Raw genomic sequence first — 24,532 nt, 5'->3', positions numbered from 1 at the left:
ATTTACAATCACTAAGTTTATGATCAGCGGAGACTCTGTGCATAATTAGCCATGCTGCTTTCAGCTACTGACGTTGTGCACAGTTAGCAACGGCGAAAACCAAACGTCACCTCCAGAGTCTCTAAATCCCTCTGGGGGCTAACTTGTCCCGCCAAGGAAAACACCCTCTCCTCTGTTTCTTCTTCTACAGTTTGGCATCTAGCCGCCACACTGTGTATCATCAAATGCTACGCTGCCCCCATGCGGAAGGCACCAGTAATACAACTTTTTTTTTCCAGATATGATGAACTATTCACTTTTTTTTATGATTTAATGACTATTCGAATATTCGAAACATGAGCAAGATACTGAACCCCAAATTGCTCCCGATGCTGCGTTCATCGGTGTGTGAATGAATTCCCAATGGTGGCAGGTGGCACCGTTTAGGGTAGCCTCTGCCACCAGTATGAATGTGTGTGTGAAAGGGTGAATGAGCGCAGTCTGTAGTGTAAAACGCTTTGAGTGGTCGCAAAACGACTATAAAAGCGCTATATAAGTGCAGGTCCATTTACCGGTTGGTTTGTGGCCCATTTGAAGCATAGAGTTCAGCGTTACAGCTGTCAACATCTTTCTTTTTTGAAACCTAGGAGAGGCCATATTTTACGGTTGCCCTGAAGTGCAAAACACAACAACAAATCAAAAAACACAACAGCAAATCAAAAAACACAACAACAAATCAGAAAACACAACAACAAATCAGAAAACACAACAACAAATCAGAAAACACAACAACAAATCAAAAAACACAGCAATAAATCAAAAAACACAACAGCAAATAAGGAAACAACAACAAATCAAGGAACACATACTCATTGTTCTGCTTCTATCCTGATGACAGCTCGTCGTGTTCGCCACCTGTCAATCAAAGGTAGCCACGCCCGTAATCATACCCTTCTTTGTCATTTCTTTTCTTCTGGGACCATTATTTACACATGAACATATTGTTTTGAAGAAGACTTGAAACTATCAATTGAGACCATAATGTTACCACGAGAAATTTTTCTGAGGTAATAACTTAAGTGAGACGTTGTCTCAGTTTGTACTGAGATAGATAGGACCGGAACGCTTTTGAAACCGCTTTTGAAAGAATGCAGGCTGAAGGCATTTCAGGGTTTGCTTCACTGCTGCCTGGTGTTTAGCCTAGCTTAGCACAAATACTGGAAGCAGGGGGAAACTGTTAGCTGAGCTCCAGAGGAAAGCTGGTGGTATTTGTTAATATGTGTTGTTAAGACTCAGCCTGTCTTGTTGTGTTTAGTGTTTCTGGACACTTCGGTGCTTTGGTCTGTCTGTCAGTGTGGATGTTAAGTGGCACAGCAGCCTGCTCCACATTAGCCTCTCTGTATTTTGGTCTATTTCTGCTGGAGATGAGTCCTTCTGGCCCACATTGTCATCTGGAGCATCACTTCATCTCGTCAGCCTCCATCACGTTTACATCATCACACCTTCAGGGATCAAGAGGTGTGGCTGTGTGTTTCACCCTGTAGAGAACCTATGATTGCTCCCTCATGCAGTAACACCTTTGATTATATCAGTTATTTTTGTGTTTAGGAGGCAGTTTTCAGTTCAGAGCAACAAACATGGAAGAAGTGGAACTGTTCTAAACAGGATAACAGTGTCAGAGTACTGCATGTTTTATCTGAGATAAGATCATTTTAGATGAGATGAAACATGAAGTCAGATTAAACTAAATGAGAAACTAGGGGTGTGCCATATCGTATCGTTCAAGATAATATCGGTATATTTTTTTTATGGTTAAAAAAATGCATATCATGATATTGGCAACATTCCTACTTCTTGATGTAGTGGCGTAAGGTTGACACTTACACAACTGTATATATATAATATACCGAGCTGCCCTCCAAACACACTGCTGCATTATGCCGTTCGTTAGCCACGAGCTAACATTAGCTAACAATTAAAGTTGTTTTAATCACAAAAAGCTACTTACTCTGTCGCTGAACACATGCAGCTTTCAAAATAAGAGCACAGTGTGTTAACAGAATCCACCACAGAACTTACAAGAATACTGTCAAAATAAGATGCCTTAAATAAAACATATTTATTATCCTTTTTAAAATGTCATTAAAATATGCCCCCGAAACCCCAAAATGGTTATTTTTATTATTTGCTCATACTCAAGAGTCAAGAGTAAATTTTTTTTGTATTTGGCAACTGTTGAGATTTGCACTTCACACTACATTTTAGATTTTTATTTATTTATACGGACTAAAAAATCATATTTTCTATATCTTTTGGAGTATTTCGTAATATCGTCAAGAATATCGTTTTCGCAAAAAATAGCCTGAAATATCGTGATTTTCTTTTAGGGCCATATCGCCCAGCCCTATGAGAAACTAGAAAAGGTCACTTAGTGGAGTTTAGATCTCCTGTTATTTGTTTTGCGTTTTAGCCTCTTAAAAACTCTTTAAACTGTTCAACAATCCATTAATAACTCCCTAATAAATTATATCCATTTATTTTCCTGAACTTCCTGGAAAACCAGCCATTTTAAAAGTAATTTTCATCTTCTTGCAGACGGACCTGACAAAGCATGAATTCAGACTTTTTCCACATCAGCATCATGTTGTAGTTATTTCAGCATCCTTTTGATATGTTTGTTGATATTAAATCCCAGAAAAATCACTTTATTTTGGCTTTATACTGATATATTAGTGCTGTACTGCCAGTCATCCAGACACAGATAGGACCGTAACGCTTTTGCATCCGTTTTTGAAAGAATGCAGGCTGAAGGCATTTCAGGGTTTGCTTCACTGCCGCCTGGTGTTTAGCCTAGCTTAGCACAAAGACGAGGAGACAAGGACGAGGATCGTTGTCTAAAACAAAAGACTTCAGAGCTGAAATTTGCAATAAAATCAGGGGAGATAAGATTGAGTCCAGGTTAGATGAGATGAGATGAGATGAGATAAAATAACAGGAGATGATTTGATTGAAGTGTGATGAAAGAAAATAGATTTCAGTGTATTTGGAGCAAGGTTATAATAGTTTTGGATTTTTCATTAGTTTTAGTTTTAACTTCTTTGTGATTTTTTGTTTTCAAATTCAGTTAGTTTTAATTAGTTTTTAGAGTAACTTCGCTAGTTTTAATTAGGTTTAATTTTTTGGAAAATGCTTAGTTTTAGTTTAGTTTTTATTATCTCAGCCCCAATAAGTTTATAAAGTCATAAAACCAGATAGATGAAATAGATTTCATATCAACCAAAAAGGTTTACGTATGAAAAAAGTTGGAAAAGACAAAAACTAAGGACATTTTCATTATATTATTATATATATTCACTATTCAATTCTAGTTTTCGTTATTTCATTAGTTTTCGTTAACTATTATAACCTTGATTTGGAGATGATGAAGTGTGACCTGAGAGGCTGCAGAAGGAGGTGAAGAGTTCCACAGACACGTTCCATCAAATCCAGCTGAATAATAAATGTGTTTAAAGTGGAAACACAGCGCCAATGGTTCTGCAGCACTCAGGCTCTGTGTGTGTGTGTGTGTGTTTTTTTCAGAGCCGCAGCTGAAGGGCATCGTGACGCGTCTCTTCAGTGAGCAGGGCTTCTTCCTGCAGATGCAGCCTGATGGAGCCATCAGTGGAAACAAGGACGAGAACAGCGACTACAGTGAGTTCTTACATGCTAACAGATAGGGCTGCACAATTGATCAAATTTTAATCGTGATCATGATTTTGGCCGCCACGATTAAATAAACCTGATCGTCGGCGATATTTCCATTTTAAAATGCGGCTCTCCTGCATATCTAATCAAGCACTTTCTACACCAGTAGTCCCCCAACCACCAGGGGGTGAACACATAGTTAAGGTTTCATGTAGCTGCCTAAATAAATAACGAGCGATAAGCAGGATGTGACGTAGTACTGGACGCCACAACAACATGCGCCATTTGAAAAAGCCGGCGAAGCAGTGTTGGCAACTTAGCAACTTTGTTGCTATATTTAGCGACTTTTCAGACCCCCTCAGCGACTGGCAACAAATCCAGCGACTTTTTCTGGTGTTATTGGAGACTTTTGGAGTCTCGTTCTTACTCTTCTTAACGAGCCGCGGGGGGGAGGGCGGCGTTAAAAGTGACTTTTCAGACCCCCTTAGCGACTATTTTTCAAAATTGGCGACTGCCGACAAATCCAGCGACTTTTTCTGGTGTTATTGGAGACTTTTGGAGACTTCGACAGACTTATTCTGTCGAAGTGGCACAGTCCTCCTGCAGCAGTCTCTCCCAGCTGCAGAGCCGGAGGGGATGTTAACCCCTCAGCATCCATTCTGCAAATTGCTAACAGGCTAACAGTTAGCTCTGTAGCAGTACAGTGTGTATGTGCTAACAGGCTAACAGTTAGCTCTGTAGCAGTACAGTGTGTATGTGCTAACAGGCTAACAGTTAGCTCTGTAGCAGTACAGTGTGTATGTGCTGCTGCTACAGGAGGTGTTCACTTAGCGATCTCTGTTTGTTTACAACAAGCACCAGACACTAAAAACTGTTCCTATTGGTTGTTTAAAAGTAGTGCAATAAAAATACAGATGTTGTCACTAACAAAATGAATAATCATGATTAACAATCGTGATTACAATATTGATCAAAATAATCATGATTATCATTTTGGCCATAATCGTGCAGCCCTACTAACAGCTGTCCAACATGTGGGACACAGACAGGGACACAGGAAATCAATGGGACACATTTAGACATGAGAAGCTCTTATGGAAATATAAAATATAATGTAAAATTTCTCTGTTTCCTCATGTTCTCTCTTTGTCATTTCTTCCTGTTTGCCTGTAGGGATATAAAATACAGAATAACATCCACGATGAAGTCATAAATATTCATGAAGCTGATGAGAAGCGCTTGGCTGGATTTAAAGGTTTTGATCTAAACATCAAGCTGAGCGCTTCATGTCAAAGTGTGAACGTTTATTATATTTTTATATTGAAAAAAAGAAGAAAAAAAAAAAATATATATATATATATTCCCAAAACTGATATAAATATATTAATATTATTATCAGTCCTGATCATTTCAACTATATATTTAAATATTATTTTGGATTTTAAGGCTTCAAATGTTTATTTAAACAATGCAACACTTCCTGAATCAATACTCTGAACCCCACATACCAAACATATGTTTCCTTTAAAAGATCGCCAAAAATCCACTGTTTATCGTAAAAAGAAACTGTAAAAACAGGCATTATTGTCGAAAGTTGAACATCCTGACAGTGACCCAAATGAAGTTTAAAATAGTGATATTTCTTTCAGAATCCCTTTATTGTACATGTGTCATTTAAAACTTTTCCAAAACTAAAAATATTCACTGCAAATCTGTTTACACAGAGCAGAGAGGAGAGGACAGGAGAGGCGGGAAACATGACAATACTTCAATATGTATAATATAATATAATATAATATAATATAATATGTATATGTGGAGCAAACTTTTCCCCCACTATATTCATGACACTTGTCGGCACTTGGAAAAGTTTTTATCTGTTAATACCATTTTATTAAATTTTTTTTAAATCAGAGAAATTCAACTTTAATTTTTTTTCTTTTTTTTTAATGATTTCTGTCATTCTTACTGTGTTATTCTTCTATTTCATATTTTTATTGATGTGTATACAAAAAAAACAACAGAGGGACATACCTATATCAGGGTACATTGGTGTCGACATTAAACATGTTGTACACACCTTTAGATTGAAATTTGTATAATTTAAAGAACAAACAACGGTCACATAAAATGAAGCCAGATAAACTATACAATATTTAGACATTTAGACATAGTCTGTATAAAATGAATAAACTGACCACATAAACATAACAGATAAAATACATAAATAATAGTAAAAGAGAGAGGGGAAAGAGGAGGAAAAAAAAAAAGAAAGAAAAAAAAAGAGTGTGTGTGGGAGGGATTACATCGTCACAAAAAAGTCCATAAAGGGTTGCCATTTATTGTAGAATTTGCTCAAGTTTCCCCTTCTTAAACATGTTTTTATTTGAAGGAATGAGTATTGATCACAGATATTCAACATACATAATTTTTCTTACCCCCCCCCCCCCCAATCCCCATCATGCTGTCAATACGGAAAATAAATTTAAAAAAAATTAAATAATGAAAATAAACTTGTGAGTGAGAAGTACACCGCAAATGTTATACGAAGAAAAAAAAAAAAAAGTTACAGGCATGAAAATATATACAAGGTTAAAATAATATTGTAATACAAAATAAATCTAATATCTATCTAAATAAAGATAAAATAAAATAAAAAAATATATATATATACATACATACACACATACATATACACACATATATATACACATACATAGAAAGAAATAAGAGAGGGGAAAAAAAGGACATCAAGACATTACAAATAGGCTATTTGCCTTCTTTTAATTTTTAATCTTGTGGGAGGGCTGTAAGTTCCTCAAAATAAGATAATAAGTTTCCCCTTCTTGAATTTTCTCTACTTTTAAAAAGGACATAGCCTCTTTACAAAGACATGTTTGAGTTGTGCCCTTCTAGCCATGATTGTGCTGATTCCATAGAGCTGCAGGACTGATATATTTATACAGATTTTATACATTACAGTTAAATACAAGGACACAATGACTAAAATGTAAAAAAAAAAGAAACTGCTTGTTGGGGTTCAGAGGGTTAAAAAAAAAGATTACATCTCTGCCAGAATGAATGCCCTGTGCATTAACACAGCCAACATGATCAAAAAGACAGAAAAGTGAGACCCGATAGTTAGATTTAACCCTCGAAGTACGGGATCATAGAATGAGTAAACATGAAATACAGCAGTGAGTTTCTGCTGGAGGAATCAGGATTACACATTCTGCTGCCTCTCCTTCTTTTATATCCTGTGATTTGGAAACGAGAAGCGAAAAGAGGACAGAAGAGGAAGAAGAGGAGAAGGAGATGTTTTGGATCCCCATCTCTCTCTTTCTCTCTCTCTCTCTCTCTCTCTCTCTCTCTCTCAGATCATCTCTGTCTCTGAGTTAAATAAAGGAGGATTAACAGCAGCCATCGCCACAGGCCTCTTCCTCCTCCACCTCCTCCTCCTCATCCTCACCCACACTGCAGCTCTCTGTCCCCGAGGATTAAATCACCTCTCATCACTTCATCCCCCCTCTCTCTCTCCCTCTCTTTTATTCACTGTCTTATTCTCTCTGTTTATCAGCTCGAGCATCACAGGCAGCATGCAGAGTTTAAAGTGCTGTTTGATTTTTACTCACATAAAGATAAAAATAAGAGTTATTTTAAGCACAACATGGATAAAAATATTACTCATGTAAGATTGGTTTGAAGGAAATCAGACTTCTGGTTTTGGATTTATTCTGCTGCTTGACCTCAGTCTTTCTTTCTTTCTCTCTCTCGCTCTCTCTCTTGCTCTCTCTCTCTGTCTATATGTCTCTCGCTCTGCAGCTCTGTTTAACCTGATCCCAGTAGGTTTGAGGGTTGTGGCCATCCAGGGAGTGAAGGCTGGACTCTACATGGCCATGAACGCCGAGGGATTCCTCTATACATCAGTAAGTTGACTGTCTGTCTGTCTGTCTGTCCGTCCGTCCGTAAAGATAGATAGATAGATAGATAGATAGATAGATAGATAGATAGATAGATAGATAGATAGATAGATAGATAGATAGATAGACTTTATTCATCCCAAGCTGGGAAATTACAGTGTAGCAGCAGCATTACACACAGAGACAATAACAACACAATTAAATAGAAAGAACAACCTCGGCATACTTCAAGCAATAAAATATAAAAATACAATAAAATACAATAAAATGTAATGTAAAAATAAAAATAAAGTGTCTAAAGAAGGAGTATGTATTAAGGAGTAAACTCCAGTGCAGAATAAAATATATATATATATATCAAATATGAATATGCAGTATAAAAATAAAAATGTTGGTGCTATGAAACAAATAAGGTGCAATGAACAGTGTGCATAAAGAACACATAAAGTGCATAACGAATATAAATATAAAATATAATAAATAAATAACGAGTGAGCGCTAAGCAGGATGTGACGTAGTACTCGACGCCACAACAACACACGCCATTTGTAAAAGCCGTGTTGGCAACTTAGCGACTTTGTTGCTATATTTAGCGACTTTTCAGACCCCCTTAGAGACTTTAAAAAAAAAAAAAAAAAAAGCTACTGCCGACAAATCCAGCGACTTTTTCTGGTGTTATTGGAGACTTTTGGAGACTCGTTCTTACTCTTCTCAACGACTTGCGGGCGCCGGCGTTAACTGTGACGCAAGTCGAATCGTCACAGTCCTCCTGCAGCAGTCTTTCCCAGCTGCAGAGCCGGAGGGGATGCTAACCCCTTAGCGTCCAGTCTCTAATGACGAAGTAAAGGCCCTTATCCAAATATGGTCAGACCATCACAGAACACACACAGAAACAACTCGTCTGAACGATGCTTTAGCCACAGAATGGTGGCTGATGGCTCAGAAACTCACCAACAATACATTAAAGTGTAAAAAATGTGTAAAAAGCTCTTTCCCTCACGGTTTCTGTCCAACAGATGAAGGACATCTGTCCACCACACTTTATATATGAAAGCAACCTAAGTGAAAAAGTCTGACCCCGTCCATTTTTCTGGTTGAAGATTGTCTCATTGTGATGAACGATAAAACCATAAATCATCTGCAGCTGCTTACACTGTAAAAATCTCTGTAGATTTTATGGTGAAAAACTGCTAAACCATGACAGTAAAAGATACAGTGAAACGATAAATGAGTTAATTCAGTTTCAGTAACAATTAAACACTGTAAATGTATTTGTCAGCCAAAACAGTCATTTTTACAGTTTTGATTTTGAAAAATACACGACTCCACTGTAAAATACACTGTAATATGTATTTAATGTAATATATTTACAAGCCATGACTGTAATTTTTGCATTTTTTGTTGTTGTGAAAAATACTTTTTCTCACTGTTAAATGTTTTAAACACCGTATCTCTAACAAAAATATACTGTAATATTTAATGGTAACATCTTTAATTTATACAGCATTTATAAAGTATTTTCTTGTCAATTATATGGCAAAACAGCGTTTCTTTTGATGAAAAAAACTTTTATTTATACAGTAAAAAACTGAATAAAATAGCAATCTTAAACATGAAATCAACAGTGCTGATATCTTTTTACCGTAATACTAAAAAAAGGTTCTTCTGTTTTTATTACGGTAAAGTTCTGGCAACCACAGCTGCCGTTTTTTTACCATAAAAAAACAACAGGTTTTTTTTACAGTGTATCTTACTTTGAAGTAGCTCAGAGGTTTTTCTGCTAACTTCTGAGAAATAAATGATTCAAGTTGGACAGTGCTTGGTCAGGACACTTCAGCAGAGAAACGCTCAATAACCACCAGATAAAGTTACTCTCCAGGGAAATTCGGTTGTCACAGCAGTCCGGTATTCAAGTACAATAAAATACAATAAAATACAATAGAATAAGATACTGAGGTAGCATGAATAAAAACAACAATAGAAAAAAACACAGAATAGAACAAGGACACAAGTTTAAAAAAGCAGATCAGTTGGTAAGTTGGCAAGATGATGGTAATTATACTGATGATATGATGGCAACAATGCTATAGTGACAAGACAGTATATAATTGTAATAATAGTACAGTATATAGTATATAATATGTAATAATAAATAAATAGTAACAATATAAGAAAAGAAAATAATTATAAATAATTAAAATAATTATAAATAATTATAAATAAAATAATATGACATATAATATATAAATATATAATAATAATAAATAAGGCAGGTATAATAATAATAGTAGTATATTACAGTATATAGTAATAATAATAGTAATGTCAGCAACAGTATATATGATAATAATATATAATAATAATAATAATAATAATAATAGTAATAGTAATAATATTAATAACATAGCAAAGTGTTGTGCGTAGATTTATTATTATTATTATTATTTATTATCAGTGAGGAAAAGATTCTGTGTTTTGGTTTGAATCTATACTTTGGGACAAAAAGCTCCATTTGAATATGTTTGAAAAGTAATATTAATGTTGCTAAAAAGAATGAAGAGGACAGGTGTCATTAGCTTCAGTTGCTTTACGCCTCACTGAGTCCATCCTCCATAATTCATGTCTGCTCCATCCATAAAACTTTAAAACACTATTCTTCAGTCGCTGTATGCACGGCATAACAAACGGGACGATGGAGAACAGAGACATGATGGGATGATGCAGTCGAGGTGGGAAACTTCATCTGAAAAAAAGTGATTTGTTTTAACCCATTGACGCCGGGGAAGCATTACCGCATTTCTACCATTAAAACCGGGAGCGCTGTTGCGTCACTCTACCATTAAGGCCGGGACAGCGGATATGTCATTTGGTAGTATTTGTATTTTTTTCCACCTATTTTCGGTCTCTTGGCCAATGAAATGCATCAGAATCATGATCAGAATACATGCGGGAGTGTCGCAATGCAACATTTGACTTTTCCAGAACTTTAAATCATGGAGGAAGACGACTATAGCGGAGGAGCTCAGCAGGAAGTGACGGAAGAGATCTGATGAAAACAGCGCCGATGATTTTATTGCTGATCCGACTTTGAACCCTCGGAACCAATCGACCGGCATTTATGGATGAGGAATATGTTTTTAGACGACATATTTTCACCGAAGAACAGACAGATTTGTGGCCATCTGGAGATAATAATAATATTATTAATAATATATTAATATTAATAATAATAGGCTAATTGATTGTGATGATGATATAAGAAATCATGACTGTTTATGTCTTATATTACTTTATGCGTCGTTGAGTACCCTGAAAAGTGCAATATATAAAATGTATTATTATTATTTATTATTATTATTATTATGATAATTATTATTTTTTTATTACAGTAGGCTAATGAGAACTATGTCTTGTTCTTCCAATGGTCATATCATGTTTGCATCTTGCTAATGAGCATGTATTAGTATTATGCATAGGATTTTTTATTCAGTCAAATGTAACATTTGCTGAGTTTGTTGATTTTTTAAAAAACTTAATTGAAGGTTTGGACAAATAAACTCAACTTCTCATGAAAGCCACGGGTATAAGCTCTCAAATACATTTCTATCTGCTACAGAGGCTGAAAAATCTTCTGTTGAATTTCCAGAAAAAACTTCAGGTTTTAGGGGGTTCTTTCAGAATCGCCCAGAGGTTTTCCAGGCATGTTTTTCCAGGCGTTTTAGGCCTAAATGGGTTAAATTGAACATAGAGTTTCTCACTGCTGTTACAGCCTCTTTGGAACATTCTCACATCATCTCGTAATATCGACCCTCTGAGTCACGACAGAGCTGTGATTGGCCAAAGGGTTAGAGTCTAGTTTACACTTATACAATATTCTCAAAGTTTGTTTCAAATGTTTGCCCAATGATGCAGAAGAAAAAATGCCTACACTGTAAAATAAAATGTGTAAAAAGTCTGACAGCTATTTTACAAGTTATTTTTCCTCTAATTTCTTCAAAAATATGGATAATAATGATAATATAAAATAAATAACTGTATTAAAGAAATATATATATATACAGTATGTATCTTTATACATAAGAAAAATCCTGTTAAATAACAGACCTGACGTCTCTGCAGTGAGTGTGTCTGTGGATCTGTGGAACTAGAAATACTCGCTAGTTCTGGCTTTAAAAAAAAAGACGTTTACTGGACTGAATCTCAGAATTATGTTGGTAAACTATAAATGTTGGTATGAACTCAGGTCAAATTAAATTTAGCACACTGCAGTTCCTCCATAGAACTGTGTGTGTGTGTGTGTGTGTGTGTGTGTGTGTGTGTGTGTGTGCCCTCTAGATATAACAGGTGGTCAGGAGGAGCAGGGAGCCAATCAGAGCAGAACAAGACCAGACACACACTGAAAGAAACCTGTTCCACTAAAGGTTTTCTGGAGTTCAGGGAGATGATGAATCAGCAGATCTGTTGATGATTCTAGATTCATTTAAGAAAAAACCTGGTCTAAAGTCAGTGGTGCAGTATTTTGATGATGGCATCAGTATCGGCGAGTACTGGAGTCCAGGCACCGATCCGATACCACGTAATGTATTAAATGAGCTTTTAAAACAGTGGCGCTGTGCTGCAGCCTGCTGTTTTAGAGGGACGAGGAGGAATTGATTATGTAACACAGACACAACACACACACACACACACCTGTCTCAGAGCAGGTTGACGCGAGGCTTGGAGCTAAGCTAAGTAGCACTATCATGTCGGCGGTGTGGAATCTCCCACCAGCATGCACTGCAAAAAAACCAACATGGATTTTTTGGCCTAAAACAGTGATTTAATTTGGTAAAACTTGGAAATATAAATTATTGACATTTAGGGCAATAATGTAAGTTAGCACAACAAAGGAAGCCAGTTGTCTGCTCAAAAACAAGTTGGTGAGTTGTTGTTACTTATATCTTTAAGTTGGGGTTCAAAACAAGGGACAATAGTTCTGATAACTCTTATTTCTTTGTTATGAAATTTAGTCATTAGCGAAAGCTAGCGGCTAACTGATGCTAGCGGCTAACTGATGCTAGTGGCTAACTGATGCTAGCGGCTAACTGATGCTAGCAGCGCTGCTTGTTACAGCTACAAGAGTAGCCATTAGCGTATCAATGCTAACTCAAAATTGTGTTCACAACATTAGTTGGCATTCATAGCGGCGTTACAATCGTGCCAGAGAAATTCAGAGTTGAGCAAAGTCAAAAACAAAACTTAAAATATTTAGTTTAATTGTCCAACTTAAAATTTTATCGAAGTTTGTTGCCTCGAAATTTTGAGTTCACCCAACTTTTATTTTTTTGCAGTGTGCACGCAGATAGCACTAGGGACACAAAGTCATCCCGATCCGTCCCCCCACTTTCAGCGACAAACATTGTCGGTAAAAAAGAGGATTAATGTTCCTTTAGTTAGACTATTTACATTGCAGCGCACATAGAGAGTCTGGCAACTAATGGTGCATTCAAGGTCTACACGAATGTCAGAATTTTCGACGTTGCTCCGAGCTCCAAGTTCCGAATATGAGTGTTAATATAACACACCATAAGGCGTTATGGTAAGAACATGTTAGACCCGCCTTCAAAATAAAAGAAAACACATGTAAGCTTTCAAAATAAGAGCACATGGATGTGTTAGCAGAGTCCACCACAGAATTTACAAGAAGACTGTCAAAATAAGAGGCCTTAAATAAAACATATAAGAACCCTTACTCTCCTTTACACTAATTCTCTAAAATATGCAATGGTGCAAGATGAAATAGTGGAATTAGAATGTGCGAGAGGCACCAAATTTAGGCTTTTAGGGCAAAAATGTTCTCTGGGGGATTATGCTGCAATACTGTTTTGTATAGGGCTACTGTTTTATTTGAAAATAAACTTTTATAAAGTTTATTAAGTTTTATAAAGGGTTTCACAGGAATCCTTGAAATTGCCACGGATTTGCTTAACTCAAAATCCGTGGAATAGCCACGGAATCACTCAAATTTCCGTGAAACTGACACGGATTTCGCTACAATGCAAGTTAATGACAGTCATATCCCGTGGCTATTCCAACATACAAAGTGATTATGTACATTCACTGAGTGAATATTTAGAAAATAAAACATATATATCTCACTAGAAATGTGATCAAAATCCATTTTTATGCAGAAACTAAGTCAAAATATTGATTTTTTTCACTAAAAATGAGAGAACTGTCCGCCATGTTTTTTGTTCTGACCGCCGGAACCTTGAAAGTCACGTGACTTGGAACAAACCAATAGGAAAAAATATTAACTTGCATTGTAGTGAAATCCGTGTCAGTTTCACGGAAATTTGAGTGATTCCGTGGCTATTTCACGGATTTTGAGTTAAGCGAATCCGTGGCTATTTCACGGATTCCTGTGAGACCAGGTTCATCGGAACATCTCTAAGAACAACATAGAACATTAATTCCAAGTTTCTCAATGCTTCTTGTACGGTTTAAATGTTGTTTGGCTGAACGAGGAAACATCAAGCAGAACAATTTTAACATGTTTTATTATTTGGGTCTGCTGCAAATTCATCATCCTGTAATGTGAATATTTTCGGGGTAGTTCATTAACTCAGACAGCAGCAGTGAAAGAATCACTGCTGAAGAGGAGAGAGGGGAGAGAAGGTGGAGAGGAAACGGAGGGAATGGATGATGGAAACAGTGTTTTTCCCTCCCAGCGGGTGGCCTGCATCACAAATGAAGACTTGTGATGATTCAGATAAACAGTGTTTAAACAGCGGGGCCTCTGAGCTCGCAGGACGGCTCCTCCATCTTCATCTGCCATTAATATGTGACAACATCTGATCACACGCAGCGAGGGAAGAAGTTAGGGCTGGGCCATATGGACCAAAAGTCACATCCCCATATATATTGAGGCTGAATATCGATATACAATATATATCCCGATATTTTTATCGCAAAGTGAGAGCAAATGTTCAGTCAAAGTCAAATATATACTTAACAAAAAAGTGTGAAATAACTGAAAACATGTCTTATATTCTAGTAAGCAAAGGGTGGATACTTTGAGGAATCTAAAATACAAGACATGTTTTCAGTTATTTCACACTTTTTTGTTAAGTACATAATTCCATATGTGTTCATTCATAGTTTTGATGCCTTCAGTGTGAATGTTTATATGAAATAAATAGGTTTATATGAGAAAATAATAACGAACATTACAACAGATCTAAATATGACAAACCCTATTAAGGGCAGCATTCATATATAAAAAAAGAAAAAAATTGAACTATATCGATATGCGATATGGTCTAATTCCATATCACATTTAAAAATATATCGATATATTTTTTATATTGATATATTGCCCAGCCCTATAAGAAGTACTTCTGTTAAAGAAGTAATACTACAGAGCAGAAATACTCAATTACAAGTCCTGCATTCAAAATTGATGTAAAACTACAAAATATTGCTTTAAAATAGACAGTAAAAGTATTTCAGCTTAAAAAGTTAAAAAGCTTAAGATTCAGCTGTTGATGCTGTGAACTGTGTCCTCACTGTGTGTGTTTCTTTGTGTGTGTGTGTGTGTGTGTGTGTGTGTGTGTGTGTCAGGATGTGTTCACAGCAGAGTGTAAGTTTAAGGAGTCGGTGTTTGAGAATTACTACGTCATCTACTCGTCCACGCTGTACCGGCAGCACGAGTCGGGCCGGGCCTGGTTCCTGGGCCTCAACAAGGACGGCGTCATCATGAAGGGGAACCGCGTGAAGAAGACCAAACCCTGCTCACACTTCGTCCCCAGACCCATCGAAGGTGAGACACGCACTCCTGTGTGCGCCTGAACTCATCGTGACTTTATCTGCTGCTGCACCTGAACTCATCGTGAGTTTATCAGCTGCTGCACCTGAACTCCTCGTGAGTTTGTCAGCTGCTGCACTTGAACTCATCGTGAGTTTATTAGCTGCTGCACTTGAACTCATCGTGAGTTTGCCAGCTGCTGCACTTGAACTCATCGTGAATTTATCAGCTGCTGCTGCACCTGAACTCATCGTGAGTTTATTAACTGCTGCACCTGAACTCATCGTGAGTTTATCAGCTGCTGCTGCACCTGAACTCATCGTGAGTTTATCAGCTGCTGCTGCACCTGAACTCATCGTGAGTTTGAGCTGCTGCTGCACCTGAACTCATCGTGAGTTTATCTGCTGCTGCACCTGAACTCATCGTGAGTTTATCTGCTGCTGCACCTGAACACATCGTTACTTTATCTGCTGCTGCACCTGAACTCATCGTGACTTTATCTGCTGCTGCATCTGAACTCATCGTGAGTTTATCTGCTGCTGCACCTGAACTCATCGTGAGTTTATTAGCTGCTGCTGCACCTGAACTCATCGTGAGTTTATCTGCTGCATCTGAACTCATCGTGAGTTTATCAGCTGCTGCACTTGAACTCATCGTGAGTTTATCTGCTGCTGCACCTGAACTCATCGTGAGTTTATCAGCTGCTGCTGCACCTGAACTCATCGTGACTTTATCTGCTGCTGCACCTGAACTCATCGTGACTTTATCTGCTGCATCTGAACTCATCGTGAGTTTATCTGCTGCTGCACCTGAACTCATCGTGAGTTTATCTGCTGCTGCACCTGAACTCATCTTGACTTTATCTGCTGCTGCACCTGAACTCATCGTGAGTTTATCAGCTGCTGCACCTGAACTCATCGTGAGTTTATCTGCTGCATCTGAACTCATCGTGAGTTTGTCAGCTGCTGCATCTGAACTCATCGTGAGTTTATCAGCTGCTGCACCTGAACTCATCGTGAGTTTATCAGCTGCTGCACTTGAATTCATTGTGAGTTTGCCAGCTGCTGCACCTGAACTCATCGTGAGTTTATCAGCTGCTGCACCTGAACTCATCGTGAGTTTATAAGCTGCTGCACCTGAACTCATCGTGAGTTTATCTGCTGCTGCACCTGAACTCATTGTGAGTTTGTCAGCTGCTGCACCTGAACTCATCGTGAGTTTATCAGCTGCTGCACCTGAACTCATCGTGAGTTTGTCAGCTGCTGCACCTGAACTCATCCTGAGTTTGTCAGCTGCTGCACCTGAACTCATCGTGAGTTTATCAGCTGCTGCACCTGAACTCATCGTGACTTTATCTGCTGCTGCACCTGAACTCATCGTGAGTTTATCAGCTGCTGCACTTGAATTCGTCGTGAGTTTATCTGCTGCTGCACCTGAACTCATCGTGAGTTTATCTGCTGCATCTGAACTCATCGTGAGTTTATCAGCTGCTGCACTTGAACTCATCGTGAGTTTGTCAGCTGCTGCACCTGAACTCATCGTGAGTTTATCAGCTGCTGCTGCACCTGAACTCATCGTGAGTTTATCAGCTGTTGCACCTGAACTCATCGTGAGTTTATCAGCTGTTGCACCTGAAGTCATCGTGAGTTTATCTGCTGCTGCACCTGAACTCATCGTGAGTTTGTCAGCTGCTGCACCTGAACTCATCGTGAGTTTATCAGCTGCTGCACCTGAACTCATCGTGAGTTTATCAGCTGCTGCACCTGAACTCATCCTGAGTTTATCAGCTGCTGCACTTGAACTCATCGTGACTTTATCTGCTGCTGCACCTGAACTCATCGTGAGTTTATCAGCTGCTGCACCTGAACTCATCGTGAGTTTATCTGCTGCTGCACCTGAACTCATCGTGAGTTTATCAGCTGCTGCACTTGAACTCATCGTGAGTTTATCTGGTGCTGCACCTGAACTCCTTGTAAGTTTATCAGCTGCTGCACCTGAACTCATCGTGAGTTTATCAGCTGTTGCACCTGAACTCATCGTGAGTTTATCAGCTGCTGCTGCACCTGAACTCATCGTGACTTTATCTGCTGCTGCACCTGAACTCATCGTGAGTTTATCTGCTGCTGCACCTGAACTCATCTTGACTTTATCTGCTGCTGCACCTGAACTCATCGTGAGTTTATCAGCTGCTGCACTTGAATTCATCGTGAGTTTATCTGCTGCTGCACCTGAACTCATCGTGACTTTATCTGCTGCTGCACCTGAACTCATCGTGAGTTTATCAGCTGCTGCGCCTAAACTCCTTGTAAGTTTATCAGCTGCTGCTGCACCTGAACTCATCGTGAGTTTATCTGCTGCTGCACCTGAACTCATCGTGAGTTTATCAGCTGTTGCACCTGAACTCATCGTGAGTTTATCAGCTGCTGCACTTGAACTCATCGTGAGTTTATCTGCTGCTGCACCTAAACTCATCGTGACTTTATCTGCTGCTGCACCTGAACTCATCGTGAGTTTATCAGCTGTTGCACCTGAACTCATCGTGAGTTTATCTGCTGCTGCACCTGAACTCATCGTGAGTTGCTCAGGTCTGTGGAGGTCAGAGGTGGAGCAGCAGAGGACGTCCTGCAGGAACTTCCTCTGACTTTGAGGACACGTTGAAGCTCTAATATCACAGATGGAGGTTTAACAGGAAACATGAATCTCCGTCTCTGCTTTCAGCGGCTCTGTCCCTCCCTCTGCCCCTCCCCCATATTAATTTAAAAATATCTCGTCAACTATCACCTTATCTTCTCCTCCTACTCAACGTCCTTCCTCAACCTCTCCTCCATTTATCATCTCCTTCTCTTTTACCTCTCCCTCTCCCCTTCCTCCTCTCTATTACATGACTGTACATGCAAACATACATATTTTATAGTAAATGCTTTTAGATTTTTATCATTGAAAAGATAAGATAGATAATCCAGAAAGATATTCTTGTTCCGGAGATCAACTTAAATAACAACATAAGAATAAAAAAGAATTGGGTTTAGTTTGTAAAATGATATTTGAAGGTAATATTGCACATGATATTAAAAAATGTAATATTGAACATATTAAAAAAGTAATATTGCACATGATATTAAAAAGTAATATCGCACATGATATTAAAACATGATATTGCAGATGATATTAAAAATAATATTGCACATGATATTAAAAAGTAATATCGCATATGATATTAAAAAGTAATATTGCACATAATATTACAAAGTTACATTGCACCATAATTAAAGATAATATTGCACATAATATAAAAAAATGTAATATTGAACATGGTATTCAAAAAGTATTCACATGATATTAAAGTAATATTGCAATTGATATTAAAAAGTAATATTGCACATGGTATTAAAAAGTATTCACATGATATTAAAGTAATATTGCACATGATATTAAAAAGTAATATCGCACATGATATAAAAAATAATATTGCACATGATATTAAAAAGTAATATTGCACATGGTATTAAAAAGTAATATTGCACATGATATTAAAAAGTAATATTGCACATGGTATTAAAAAGTAATATTGCACATGATATTAAAAAGTAATATTGCACATGGTATTCAAAAAGTAACATTGCACATGATATTAAAAAATAATATTGCACATGATATTAAAAAATAATATTGCACATGATATTAAAAAGTAATATTGCACATGATATTAAGACGTAATATCGCACATGATAGTAAAAAATAATATTGCACATGATATAAAAAAATAATATTGCACATGGTATTCAAAAAGTAATATTGCACATGATATTAAAAAGTAATATTGCACATGGTATTCAAAAAGTAATATTGCACGTGATATTAAAAAGTAGTATTGCACATGATATTAAAAAGTAATATTGCACATGATATTAAAAAGTAATATTGCACATGATAGTAAAAAATAATATTGCACATGATATAAAAAAATAATATTGCACATGGTATTAAAAAGTAATATTGCACATGATATTAAGACGTAATATCGCACATGATAGTAAAAAATGATATTGCACATGATATAAAAAAATAATATTGCACATGGTATTAAAAAAGTAATATTGCACATGATATTAAAAAGTAATATTGCACATGATTTTTAAAAGTAATATTGCACATGGTATTAAAAAAGTAATATTGCACATGATATTAAAAAGTAATATTGCACATGATATTAAAAAGTAATATTGCACATGATATTAAAAAGTAATATTGCACATGATATTAAAAAGTAATATTGCACATGATATTAAAAAGTAATATTGCACATGGTATTCAAAAAGTAATATTGCACATGATATTAAAAAGTAATATTGCACATGATATTAAAAAGTAATATTGCACATGGTATTCAAAAAGTAATATTGCACATGATAGTAAAAAGTAATATTGCACATGATAGTAAAAAGTAATATTGCACATGATATTAAAAAGTAATATTGCACATGGTATTCAAAAAGTAATATTGCACATGATATTAAAAAGTAGTATTGCACATGATATTAAAAAGTAATATTGCACATGGTATTCAAAAAGTAATATTGCACATGATATTAAAAAGTAATATTGCACATGATATTAAAAAGTAATATTGCACATGATATTAAAAAGTAATATTGCACATGGTATTCAAAAAGTAATATTGCTTATCATATGAAAACATAATTTTGCACATGATCTAAATATATATTGCACATGATAGACAAGATGATGTGCTTGTTCTCAGTTATTCTGATGATTGTGAGATGATTTTCACTGACTGTGTGTTTTGCAGTGTGTATGTATAAGGAGCCGTCGCTGCACGAGCTTGAGGAGAAGCTACTGAAGTCGTCGCGGAGCCCGACAATGAACAGCGAGGAGCGGAGGGGCCTGCAGGAAGCAGAGGAGCAGCAGGAGGACTGCACAGAGCAGGATGGATCATAGCCTGCAGCGCCCCCTACAGGAGGAGGAGGAGGAGGAGGAGGCGAACTCCCATTTTAACACTCCCTCTGTTCAGCAACAAAAGCAACTACAACCACACCAACGACAACAACCGCCACGACAACGACGACGGCTACAAAGAAAACAAAGAAAAAAAGAAGCTGAAAAAAAACAAAAAAAAAAACGGGAAAAATCTTCTCGCTCATGTTGAAATATTTTAAATCTGCCGGGGGAGGGCGAGGGGGAGGGGCTGGAGGACGTTGATGATGATGATTTACAGTTTATGCAAAATGCCCTGCTGATACAGCATCCGGAGGCTGGCACACCTACTCTTCATCGCTACGTTGTAATCATCATCATCATCATCATCATCATCTTCATCATCATCATCATTACTGTCATGATGATGACAAAATGTTTTCCGAGCTGAGCGAGCGCTGAGAACTCTGAAGCTTTAAGCCATGTAGAAACTTCACTTCTTTCATTTCTTAATGAATGCAAAAACTTTCGCACTTTCAACACGCCGCGCTTCTTCTTCTTCTACTTCTTCTTCCTCTTCCTCTTCCTTCCTCTTCTTCTTCTTCTCCATGCTGTTCCGTCCAATCAGAGAGAAGAGTGTTTTTTTGTTCTGTGCCACATCTTTTTTGTTTCTTGGGGTCGGGAGACGAGGTTTTGTTGCAGACACTGCCGATAAAAAGCTTCAGAAGGAATATTGACAGACCTCCTGGACTGTTTCCCGTCAGTCAGCTGATCCTCTCCGTGTGTGAGTACTCTGATCAGTGCTGCTTGTAGAAACTTCCAGATTTCTGACAGTTTGTCTGCTTCCTACAGGAGCATCCTTGTGTTTCTGCAGCGGCTTCATATTCCTGCATGTTTAAGAAGCATCCATCAGTTTTTACACTCATTGCCTTCCTTCCAGAATTACTTTGCTTGTTCATGTCTATGAAAATCCACTTCAGAGTCGTGGAGTAAGCTGCAGAGAGAAAATTAAAGAAAAGCAGAATGAAGTCAAAGGTTCTTCCACAAGAAAGAAAAGAAATATGATTTTATGTAAATCTAGAACAAGTGGTGATGAAATCTTTATTCATTTTAATAAGATAAACTTCATTCATCCTGAAGGATTGTTGTGCAGCAGTCACAATAAAAAGTTGGAAGCAGTGCAGATGAAATCAGTAAGGTTGATAATGAATATTGTCTACAGGCTTTGCTCTGCACAAACCCACAACAACCTGAGAGCCAAAAGTCAGGGCACGATTACCTGCACACACTCACTGAGGGCAAAGTGAAAACTGAAGATGTTCCAGATGTGCAAATGAATCACACTGAAACTAAATGATATCCTTGAATGCATCATGTTGAGTTTGAAGACACAATTAGTTTCCCTTCATGTGAGAAGACGAGTTGTGAATATTTTTAAAACCCAAAAGAAAAACAAAACAAGTAAATATGGACATTCTTGAGATTTTTTAATCTCTCGTTTCAGATGGTCCTTGAACGCACCAATAAGTTTTCAAACCTTGGACAGGTTTAATTGAAACAAAGCTGAAACAGTGACGTGATGGATCGTCTCTCTGGAAGGAAGTTCAGTGTGAAAATTGAAGGTGATAATTATGAAAATGACGCTCAGGAATGTGAATGAAAGGCTTCCTCCTGTGTCTGTCTTCGTGCTGCGTTCAGGGTCGGAACAGATGAGAGGATTCACATCGCTAAGAGAAGCTGCAGGCAGAAATATTGCATGCCGTATTTTCCTAAAGTGCACCGACTCCCACGCAGACGTTTGGGGGGTTTGAATGATTTATGGAGACACTAACAGCAGCTGTGTTGTGTAACTGTGATCCGGTCTGAACAGGACTGAAGCCACTCTGTTACCTGCACTGTCCACTTCAAACTCAGTGTAACATATGATATGATATGATATTTGATATGAGGAGTCTGCTGAGGACATTCATATTGACAAATAACACAGCATGTATCGATGCCGAAAACATGTACACGGCGTGCGTTTCTGAACACGATTGTAAGTTTTTGTTTTTTTTCCTCGGCAGACTGATGTTGTGACACGCTGAGAAAAAATGGGCTGCGGTGATTTTTATTATTTATCTTTTATGTGTCAAAATACAAGCAGGCGACACGCCCTCTTCAGCTCACGGGCCAATCATTAGTAAAAGGCAGAGTTTTTGTTTTACTTATACTAATTATTACTCATTTTTCATTATTGATTATTGGCTTTGATGCCAAAAAACACATTTCAACATAATTATTATATTTTTAGCCTGCAGTCAAACTTCCTATTTGTTAATTACAATTAAAGGCGTACTATGCAGGTTTTTCCTGAAAAACAATTTCAGTCAGTAGAGTGACTTAACCCTCCGTCTGGGTTTTCTCTTTTCTTTCATTCTGCTGTGTGCCAGATGTTACTGTGCATCACCCTTTGGGCACAAAGCTTCAAAAATAGCACACAGTGCTGAAAATTGCATATAGAGCGTGGTGAAACGCCAACCGGATCCCAAATCTGTTGTTTTCTGGAGGAGGTGCTGGGTTTGAACTAGGGCTGCACAATTAAACAAATTTTAATCGTGATCATGATTTTGGCCGCCATGATTAAATTAACCTGATCGTCTGCGATATTTCCATTTTAAAATGCGGCTCTCCTGCATATCTAATCAAGCACTTTCTACACCAGTAGTCCACCAACCACCAGGGGGCGAACGCATCGTTAAGGTTTCATGTAGCTGCCTAAATAATATATATTTAGCGATTTTTCAGACCCCCCTAGTGACTATTTTTCCAAAAAAAAGCGACAAATCCAGCGACTTTTTCTGGTGTTATTGGAGACTTTTGGAGACTCGGTCGAATTGGCACAATCCTCCTGCAGCAGTCTCTCCCACCTGCAGAGCCGGAGGGGATGTTAACCCCTTAGCGTCCAGTCTGCAAATTGCTAACAGGCTAACAGTTAGCTCTGTAGCAGTACAGTGTGTATGTGCTGCTGCTGCTGCAGGAGGTGTTCACTTAGCGATCTCTGTTTGTTTACAACAAGCACCGGACACTAAAAACTGTTCCTGTTGTTTGTTTAGAAGTAGAGCAATAAAAATACAGATGTTTTCCCTAACATAAGGAATAATCGTGATTAATAATCGTGATTATCATTTTGGCCATAATTGTGCAGCCCTAGTTTGAATGTTGTGTTTAAAGACAGAAGGTGAAAATTCCTGCATAGTATGCCTTTAAAAAGCAAAAAAAAGAATTTCCCGCAGGAAAGCTCACCACAATCCCCGGATAAGCGACAACTCATAAAACACATTTAACCTGCAGAGGCTGCAGAGCTGGAATCAGGACGTCTTCAACCAGCGAGGACGATGAGGCCAGCGTAGTGAAAAGTGTCGCCATGTTGTCGCTGGGGGAGTTTAACCAAATGTTTAAAGAACTGTGAGCGTAAATCTTTAGGAATCTACTGATCTACTGACATTCTCTGTCATGCCACTAGCACAGTCTTTAACATGACTGATTTCTGGGTAATGAAGTCCTTAAAGTTACAGTTCCCTCACATTTCTTTGTAGCTTTCAGCAGCGTGTCTCATGCAGCTGTAATATATGAAGAGGAACAGATACGTAACCGCAGTTGAAGCAGATTAAATGAATGAAAAGGAGGAGGGAGATCTTGGAGACAGAATGTGACAGCAGCGTCCTCTCCGGGCTCACGGCTCTGCCCTGGTGTTGTGTTCAGGTGTCGGTTGATTAGAGGATATTTGGTGACATATTAAACACTGCCCTGCTTCGTTTAGACGAAAAGCACTGCCCTGAAACCCGCCAGTGTTTCACTCCGACCGTCCTAGTTTTCTGATCGTCTCACCGGGAGAAAAAAAGACATTTTTTTCAACACAACTGTGAAAGTCAGGACGAGCTGCTCCTCATAACTCACCTGTTCAAATGATAAATAATATCATAAGCCGTGCTGATAACTTTCCAAACCCTTCGTCAGGTTTATGTTAAAAGAAAGACGAGTCGCTCACTGCCCGACTGTCCCACCTGCAGTACGTCTCTTCTCTCACTCGGACCCTTTACTCCCGACCACGTTTCCCAAAAAGCATCTTGATCATTTCCCAGTTTACAAAGATCGACCAGTCGACCTCCACTTCCTGTTTTATGAGACACTTTTACACAAAGTTGTATGATAACCCGCCTGTTCTATCACTGCCTTAGTAATAATA

At 37.8% G+C, this 24,532-nt stretch overlaps 1 protein-coding gene across 2 annotated transcripts in view; it reads left to right on the top strand.

The window, feature by feature from the left end:
* LOC131969967 (fibroblast growth factor 12-like) overlaps positions 1 to 22,454 on the top strand; it is a 73,539-nt gene extending 51,085 nt beyond the window's left edge. For both annotated transcript variants that reach the window (XM_059331205.1, XM_059331204.1), the window contains exons 2-5: positions 3,559 to 3,669; positions 7,486 to 7,589; positions 15,186 to 15,384; positions 20,180 to 22,454. In XM_059331205.1, coding sequence (XP_059187188.1) covers positions 3,559 to 3,669; positions 7,486 to 7,589; positions 15,186 to 15,384; positions 20,180 to 20,328 — 563 coding nt within the window. In that variant the 3' untranslated portion in view covers positions 20,329 to 22,454. The remainder of the gene's footprint in view (positions 1 to 3,558; positions 3,670 to 7,485; positions 7,590 to 15,185; positions 15,385 to 20,179) is intronic.
* The last annotated feature ends 2,078 nt before the right edge of the window (positions 22,455 to 24,532 follow it).

The sequence above is a fragment of the Centropristis striata genome, chromosome 4 (genome assembly GCF_030273125.1).
Source record: "Centropristis striata isolate RG_2023a ecotype Rhode Island chromosome 4, C.striata_1.0, whole genome shotgun sequence".
NCBI classification, from domain to species: domain Eukaryota; kingdom Metazoa; phylum Chordata; class Actinopteri; order Perciformes; family Serranidae; genus Centropristis; species Centropristis striata.
The sequence above is the reverse complement of the archived record's forward strand: the minus strand, read 5'-3'. Positions and strand labels throughout refer to the sequence as shown.